The 9630-nt window shown below is 37.7% G+C and overlaps 1 protein-coding gene across 2 annotated transcripts in view; it reads left to right on the forward strand.

The window, feature by feature from the left end:
* FBXO25 (F-box protein 25) overlaps positions 1–9630 on the forward strand; it is a 115908-nt gene that overhangs the window by 93434 nt on the left and 12844 nt on the right. For both annotated transcript variants that reach the window (XM_006866707.1, XM_006866708.1), the window contains exon 8: positions 3698–3841. In XM_006866707.1, the coding sequence (XP_006866769.1) occupies positions 3698–3841 (144 nt within the window). The remainder of the gene's footprint in view (positions 1–3697; positions 3842–9630) is intronic.

Raw genomic sequence — 9630 nt, forward strand, 5'->3', positions numbered from 1 at the left:
GGTGGCGGTGCTAGTTCCGACTCATAGCGACCATGAAAAGGGTTTCTGAGGCTGTAAATCTTATCGGAGCCTAAAGCCTCATTTTGCTCCTGTGGAATGGCTGGTAGCTACAAAGCTGCTGACCTTGAGGTTAGCAGCCCCACTCATAACCACTACACTACCAGAGCATACGAAGTAGAGGTGGGTTGAATTTTTTGAAGGCAAGAGTTAGAACCCAGGAAAAGAGGATGAATTAATGTGTATATGGAGATGAGAAAGGTGGTACTCTCTGTTTACACAATTTACCTTATAACCTCCCTCTCATTTGGCACTGATGCTGTACAGAAGAGAGGAACCTCAGTAGAATTCATGTCTGTATTGGAGTACTCCTTAGCTTGCTTTTTGTCATCCTTGGAAACCTTATACAGGCTCGCTATGAGTTAGAACTGATTGATGGCACATAATAACAACAACAAACCATCCTTATGGAGTCCTGGTGTGGCACTGTGGGATAAAGCACTGGCACGAAAAGTCACTTTGAACCACAAGGTTCGTGGTTCAAACTCACCAGCTGCTCCTTGGAAACCCTATACAGGTTGCTGTGAATCCAACTTGAGGGCAATTAACAATAACAACAGCAGCCATCCTTATACCTCCATTACTATGTTCAGGCCTTAACTATTTACCAAAGATATTAACGATAGAGACTGTCTAAGCTTCTTTTATAAATCTATATTCTAAACATAGTCTAAGAATATCCATTGACTGTGAGTTATTTGCATTTGTGAGTTCATTTTATAAATGAGCCACTATAAAGAAGTTGTATGTTCGACACCAATATTTAATGTCATACCAGAACACCCAAGAAACCTACTGTCATTGAGTTGATTCCGACTCATAGCAACTCTGGGTAGTCTGTAAATCTTTATGGACCAGAAAGCCTCATCTTTCTCCTATGGAGCAGCTAGTGGGTTTGAACTGCTGACCTTGCAGGTAGCAACCCAGTGCTTATCCTACAGTGCCACCAGTGTTTCCACACCAGAATAATATAGATAGCAATTGGCACCTACAGGTGCACCTTTTTTAGCACATATTTCCTTGGAAAACACAGCATCAAAAAATAAAATACTTCTTTAGGGCTCAGTAAAAATAAGATCCTGAAAAAAGGGCAAGTATATTAAAGTAACATTATGAAAATGACATGGATTAGGATGCACCCTCCAAGTTAAATTTTAAGTGAAATGGAAAGGTTGGACTGATACAAATAATCTAAAATAATTTTGGAAGGAGAAGCTAATTAAATACTGTTGATTTGAGCATCTTGTGGATATTACATTTGAGTTTTTTAAAAAATTACAGTTGATTATTTAGGGGAAAAGTAATGTGGAGGCCAAGAAAATTCTCCATATAGTTGAATGAATGTTAGCATAGTACAGAATTAATGAGAAATACAAGTAACATTCAAATAGTTCTTTTTTACTCCCTAGGAGTTAATTTTGAACAGTTATTGAAGAATACCAAAATTAATATAAGTAGTCCTGTAATTATTTTTCAAGGTTGCCTTAAATTTTACTAGAAACAATTTCCTCATTGATAATCATCATAATTTCAAAGCAAAGTACTCAAAGCCATGATTGAAGATTGAGTATTTTATCCAAATGATTTTTTTTTTAGTTGTAGAAAGTGACATGCTTATTACAACAGCAAAATATCATAAAGACTAAGTACAGTGTTAAAAAGAAAAATAAAGTGTGAAAGTCACCTACCACACCTGAAGGGTAGCCACTAGAAATAGCTTAGTACATGTTGTTTCCAGATTTTATACAAGCATACTTATAAAATTGATCTCTGTATTTTATAATTGAAATCATTACTCTCTTATTTTTCGTAACAGCTTTATTGATGTATCATTCACATACCATACAGTTAACACAATTAAAGTGTATGGTTCAGTGGTTTCTAGCATATTCATATAGTTGTATAATCAATACTATCATTAATTTTAGAATATTTTATCATCTCAAAAAACTCCTGTACCTTTCAACTATCACTGTCCCTCCACCACCACCCTACAGCGCCCTCACCCCACTCTATCCTAAGCAATTACTGCTCTACATCTTTTTGATATCAATGTACATATTTGGGATATTTCATATAAAGAATTCACATAGTACATGATCTTTGTAATTGACTTCTTTCACTTAACATGTGCATTTAAGATCCATCATGTTATAGCATATATCAATACTTCATTTGTATAGCCAAATAATAGTTCATTTTGTGACTATACCACATTTTGTTAACAACACTTATCAGTTGATGGACATTTGGGTTGTTTCACTTTTTCGTTCTTATGAAGAGTGCTGCTATGAATATTTATGAACAAGTTTTTATATGGATATATGTTTTCATTGACTAGAATTGCTAGGTTGAATATTTTAAATTTTTGAGGAACTGCCAGACTGTTTTGCCGGGTGGCTCCACCATTTTAAATTTGTACCAGCAATGTATGAGGGTTCGTTTCTTTACACCCTCATGGTGGTGGTGGTAGTGATATGCCAGGGAGTTGGTTTCAACTCATAGCGACCCTGTATAGGGTTTCCAAGGCTGTAAATAGTTACCAGAGCAGAAAGCCTCATCTTTCTCCTGCGGAACCACTGGTGGTTTCAAACGGCTGACCTTGAGGTTAGCAGCCTGACTTGTAACCACTACACTACCAGAGCTCCTTCACATCCTTGTAAGCTCTTACTATTATCTGACTTTTGTATGTTTACCATCCTAGTGAATGTGAGGCGGTATCTAATGGTGGTTTAGATATGCTTTTTCCTGATGACTAATGATGGTGAGAATCCTGGTGTGGAGCTTTAGGATAGGTTCTGAATTGCAGACTTCAAGATCAGTGGTTCAAACCCACCAACCGCTCCTTGAAAACCGTATACAAGGTCCCTGTGAGTTGGCACCAGCTTGGTGGCACTTAACAATATAATGATGCTGAGCATCTTTTATATGCTTGATGGAAATTTGTGTATCTTTTTTGAAGAAATTTCTATCTAGATATGTGATGAAAATCTGTGTTTCTTTTTTGAAGAAATTTCTATCTAGATACATTTCCTATTGTTAAACTGGGTTATTTGTCTTTTTATTACTGAGTTATGCTTTCTCTTTGTCCTAGATGTTGTTAAGTGCCATCGAGTCAGTTCCGACTCAGAGACTGTATAGGGTTTCCAAGGAACCACCAACCTTGTGGTTTAAACTGACCTTGCAGTATAGTGTTTTATTCTAGAGTGCCACACCTGTACTCTTTAGGGTTTCTGAGGCTTTTTAAAATCTTCTCAGGAGCAAAAAGTCTCATCATTCTACTACAGAGTAACTGGTGGGTTGAACTGCCAAGTTATCATGTAAAGCCACCATGCTCCCCTTTTCCTAGATACTAGTCACTTATAAGATATTTGATTTGTGTGATTCATTTTTAATTTAATGATATGAATGTACATCTTTCCAGACTAAAATATTTAAAAATTTTAACAGTTGCTTGATATTCTATTGTAAAGACATGCTATAATTTGTGATTAGTCCCTTATTGATTTAATGCAAGTAAGTTGTTTAATTTCAAATAATTATATGTTTCATGTACTACATTTAAAACTGATTCTGTACTTAATCCTATGCTTGAAAATCGTCCTGTGCTAATCCTGAACAGAATTTTGTTTATGTCTAGTTTTGTAGACATTTGATCCTTTCAGAAAAGGGCCATATCGAATGGAAGCTGATGTATTTTGCACTTCAGAAATATTACCCAACAAAAGAACAATATGGAGACACATTGCATTTTTGTCGACACTGCAGCATTCTCTTTTGGAAGGTAATCATTTCAATTATACTAATGGAATGTGTAGACTTAAATTTGGTGAAATGATCTATGTATTTTATTTTACTGTGAATGATGTGGGTTTACATGGGAGAATATCAGTTTTACATTCATCCTATCATATTTCATTTCATTGCAATGATTACAATCCCCTCCATGCATCATCAAACAACCAAAGGGTACATACACCCCACAGGCATGCCCCCAGGCTGTCAGCACACAGCCCCTCTCCCTCCCTGAGTCCAGTATCCCCAACCCCTCCATCTGTCCACATCATCATCTCTGCCTCCATTTCCGGCATCACTGCTTCTCTAGGTAGGGTCTGCATCCGCTCTTCTCATTTGATGGTCCCAGGGACCTCTGCTCCTGAACTGCAAAGGCAGTCAGTCCCTTCCTTTTGTTACAAAACATCTACCTTTACATTTCTGACCCTCATAGTCAGTCCTGATAGCAATTATTCACTATTGTACCTCAAGAGTCTTATCCCCATCTCCTTTCATTAGCCCCGTCCCAACAGATTGGAAACCATTCAGTGGAGATTCTACCTTCCCTTGCCCCATCTAGAACTAGGCTCCCTCCTGAAAGCCTGTAAACCACTCACTTCTTGCCTTTGTAGCCCCCATTTTGGGTAGCCAATGTCTGAGTTGCCCAACTCTGTGTACTGAGGGGATGGGAGTGATCCTTGCTATAAAGATTTGTTTCCTTTTTTGAACGACTACATCCATAAATGTCGCTATGGGTTGGAACTGACTCGATGGCACTTAACAACAACAACAACAACACATCCATAAATACAGGTAAAGTTCATCAAATTGTAGTGGGTTACTTTTGTTTTCCTCTTCTTTCTTCTTCTAGTTGAGTTTTGATCGTCCAGCTGTTGAAGCCAGGTCAAGTGGGTATTATCTGCAAGTATGGGTGTTCTTGTGCATCTCACCTCACTTCATATCAGCTGGATGCTTCGCTCTCCGTTCTAGTCCTCTGTGGCAATGTCACTGCCTCTGGGCCTAGGAGTCCCCGGCTCTTGCTATACTACTGGCCAACCAGGTCTCTACCTGAGTTCACAGCAGTCTATTGAATGTAGTCCAAATTAGCTCCCAGCTTCATTGCTGTCCTTCCCCTTCTTCCCCTCATCAGTGGGTGACCAACGTAGTCACCAGCCAGACCACATGCCTGCTCGTGTATTCCCCTTGAGTCTTAATATTGGAAGGGAGTTTGCTCTGAGGGGACCCAACCATTTGCCTTGATGGTTCCCAGGCGAACAGCTTTCTTGTTCTTGTAGTAGTCAGTCAGACTGCCATTATTGTTTTTGATTTTTCCTGCTGTTCTTTCTCGAAGGAAGTATCTTATGTTCTTCTAGCTGCTCCAGGCTGGTTGACTTGCCCTTTCAAGTGGAAATTTCCCACCTCAGATGATTCTGGATGGGGTTCAGGATTCCACCTATGGTTTTATGCAGTGCAAAGGCTCCACAGGAAGCCTCTTTCACTAGGCAACTTCTATCCCCCTTTAAGGCATTCCAATCAGTTATAGGCTGAAGAAGGACTTACAAGCTTTCTATTGTGATGTTTCTAGCTATTCCTTTCTCTCCCCCTCAAGTGTCTATTTTACAATGGTAGGCAAGGGAAAACAAAATTCAAAAGACAGCCAAGCATCTTAACATTATTCCCCTCTTTTACCCATTCAAACCATGCCTCAATCCCTGTATCCTGGAGCCCTGTTTTTCTAAAGTTGTGCATACATCATCATTTACCTCTGACCCACTTAGCCCATGCAAACTTACTTAACTGTTCTCCCATCAGCCTTCTTCTTCCATTCCTCTCCCATTTCTTATGTATTGCCCCCCTACCCACCCCCCAGCACCCAAGCTATCCTATGTCTATTCCCTACCCTGTGCTCTGTCTTCCCCCTTTTCCCTCCCTCCCCTCACTCATCCCATACATCCCGGTGGTCAGCAAATATATATGTATTTTATATATATATATATATAATTTATTATTAGTTTATATATATATAATTTATTTTCCCCCTTTTAGGATGGGTTCTTTTTCTTAATCTTTTACAATAATGGTCCTATGCAGTATTTCTCCTTTTGTGACTGACTAATTTCACTCAGCATATATTTTAAGTGTAAAGGTAAAATAAAAACTAGAAAATACTGTAATGTGATAAGAAAGTTAATGAGATATATTTCAGCAAATATTGGGAATGGGGAACAGGTGTTTATAAAAGTAAAATGCACAACTTGTGTTTGAATCACCAGTGTTGAAAACTAAATTGCTCTGTTAACTTTTTTTTCCTCCTCAGAAAACTGTTTTCACTTTTATAGATGTTAGTATATAATTGGCATATCCTAGAGATCAAGTGAGATGAAAAAGCTACTTTCTGGCTCTCTCTCCAGATATTTGAGTCCTAAGGCTTTTACTTGGAGTCCTGGTATGGTGCTGTGGGTTAATGCGCTGGATGGTAAAGTCGGTTTGAACTGCAAGGTCAGTGGTTCAAGCTCATTAGCTGCTCCTCAGAAACCTTATACAGAGTCGCTATGGGTCAGAACTAACTTGATGGCACTTAACAGCAACAACAAGACTTTTACTCACAGCAGGCTCTAGAATGTCTATGCCAATCCTGTATCTGAAAATAAAGGGTTTTAAGATTTTTTTTCACCCTCTTCTTTAAACCTAAGGAAGAATTCTCCTGACTTATTTCCCAAAAAGGAGGCCTGCTAGGTACAGTGGTTAAACACTTGGCTGCTAACTGAAATGTTGACAGTTCAAACCCACACAGTGGCTCTGTCAGACAAAAGATCAGGTGATTGACTTCCACAAAGATTGTTGTTTTAAGTGCTGTTGAGTTGGTTCAGATGCATAGTGACCCTGTATAGGGTTTCCAAGGAGCAGCTGGTGGGTCTGAACTGCTGAACTTGTGGTTCACAGTCCAGAACTGATCCTACAGTGCCACACAAGGAGTCCTTTTACATCCTGGGAAAACCTATGGGCAGTTCTCTGTGAAATTGAGTTGCTAGTTGAAAACCTGTTTGGCACCTAAACAACAACAAACAATTCCCCCAAAAGTTGGCCTCTACCCTAAAACTGTCATAATTTAAATTCTTCATTTCCTTTTATTGTTTTCAGAGATAATCCCCCACCAGTGTCTTCAAATGGCAGTTTATTAGTTCTTAGCCTGTGTTTTCTCAGAGTCAAATTCTTATAGCAAAGAGGTAAATAAAGAAGTTACTCCACTGATACAAGGTCTTCAGTCACAGACTTTAAAATAAACATGTCATTTTCTCCTGTATTTAATCAAAACTTAACAAAGCAATCAATATTTGTCTACAGGTCTGATTCTTGGGTGAAAAATTTTTAGAAGCACCTTCAGTATCTAAAGTGTAATTTAGGAATCCATCAACTGCTACTTTCTTATTATTTGCTGTGCTTTTTACTGTCAGACTCTGTCTCTGATAAAAATATTTTCCATAGAAGTAAACCTATATATCATTTATTTGGTGCAGTTTTATTTTCTTACCATGTAAATATGGTTTTACAGTGAATGGGTTTCCATGATTTGGATTTCAATATACAAGGTGACTTCAAAAGTTCATGGAAAATTCCATTTGTCTCTGAAATTTTTGAATTGCCATCATATTTGATGTGACATTTTACTGGAGGGAAAGAAGGAAACCAGGCCCCTAAGGTGACTCAGCCCATGCAGTTCCCCATCTGAACCTGCCAATTCCTTGCCGTTTTCCAAGGGGGAGCAAGGAATACCATCACCCAGACAGATCCACAGTACCAGGAAATTTCAGTCCCTGTCATTCCAAACATGCGTGTCTCTACTTTCTGTGATGTAGAGAGAAGTAACATTTCTGCTTGACACACACCCATTACCTGTTTATTTCTTTGCCTAATGAATTTATTTATTTATAATTTGTTTTCAGGTGGAACATAGCAATCCCAAACTCTAGATTGCTGGAAAAGAGATAACTTTTTTTTTTTTTTCATTTCAAATTACATTTATAAAAAATTGTGACATGCTTTTTATTAAGTTATAACCCATAATTGAGCATAGAGTAAAAAGATTAGTTTTCCATATTTTTTTAAATAGAGCTTTATTTACAATATGAAAGGTACAAAATATCATGAATAATTACTGATGTCTCCATGTGTGAAAAACTTAGGAGATTTTTGTTGTTGTACCTTTATTATTTTATATCTAGGATAACTCCCCAATATTTTAAAATTTAGAAGATAGAAGACATGTTTTATCAGTAGTAAAACTGCTTTGTAGAACATTGTCCTGTAATAACAGGGGGCATTTTGAATTCAGATGTATTCTCACCTTAATACTAGGCACATGTAACTATTTAGTAAATGTCTAATGAATAAGTGAATCAGTAAGTCTGTAAATCAACTATCAGTGATTATAAATATACAGAAATGAGTTCTATTTTGTTTCCTGCTTCTCAAAGGTCACAGAACACAGCATGGGTGAATTGTCAATATATGCCGATGATATGAATAGGAAAAATTAAGACAAAGTGTTTAGGAATCTTGGCTTCTCACCCTAGCAGGGACTGTACTAACCATTCTCTGTGGTTCCTTCTAGAACTAATGTCCTGTGCTTCTCTGAAAAGTATCAATACTGACTGAAAACACATGAGGATATGTCTTTAGTGACATAGTAAGAGTGTTGATGTTAAGTGCCATCAAGTCAATTCCAACTCATAGTAACCCTGTATAGGGTTTCCAAGGAGCGGCTGGTGAATTTGAACTGCCAACCTTGTATTTCAAACTGAATTTGCGGTTCAGTGCTTTATTCTACAACGCTACACCAGGACTCCATAGTAAGAAGAGTTGTTGTTAAGTGCCATCAAGTTGATTCTGACCCATAGCGACCCTGTATAGGGTTTCTAAGGAGCAGCTGGTGAGCTTGAACCACCGACCTTGCAGTTCAAATGACTTTGCAGTCTGATGCATTAGCCCAAAGAGACATGCCAGAAGAGTAGGTGACATGAATTTTTATTTCGAATTAATTTTTCTCCTGGGGTTTTGTTTTTCAGTTTGAGCAACCTGTTTTATACTCTAGAAATATAAGAGGCAATAACACCTTTTTGTGGGCTATAAATTAGGGGAAAATACTATTGAAAGGCTAGAAACCTTCCAGTTTTCCATGTCATAGTCAATGTTCCCTAATTTTGGTGAAATTAAGCAGGATAAAAATATGTAGTGTAAATATTCTGAAATGTGGAAAATTAAGCAGGATAAAAATATGTAGTGTAAGTATTCTGAAATGTGGAAAATACGATTATTTTTTTTTAATTGAGAGATTTTTCTGGCTTACCAATAGAATTTGCCTGCAAATTCTTTTATTTACTGAACCTTTTTATTAATCATGTTATAAATACACCTACACACACAGTCGGCTTGTATGCTCACTTCTGAAATATTCACTATTTTGCTCTTGGAAAAGTATATAAAACACAATTCTGTAGCGACATGAATGGTCTTACTTCATTTTAGAGTCTTTGAAGCTGTAATCACATCATCATTTTTTATGCCGTATATGATTCCAAAAGACACTGTGGTTGCAATCAGCTGTGTTATTTTTGAATCTGTACACCGAAGTATATATATTTATATGTTGTTGTTGTTGCTGTTGTTGTTAAGTGCCGTTGAGTCGGTTTCGACCCATAGCCACCCTGTACAGGATTTCCGAGGGTGTAAATCTTTACGGGAGTAGAAAGCCTCATCTTTCTCCTGCAGAGCAGCTGGTAGTTTTGAACCACTGTCCTT

The sequence above is a fragment of the Chrysochloris asiatica genome, unplaced genomic scaffold (genome assembly GCF_000296735.1).
Source record: "Chrysochloris asiatica unplaced genomic scaffold, ChrAsi1.0 scaffold00095, whole genome shotgun sequence".
Taxonomy (NCBI): Eukaryota; Metazoa; Chordata; class Mammalia; order Afrosoricida; family Chrysochloridae; genus Chrysochloris; species Chrysochloris asiatica.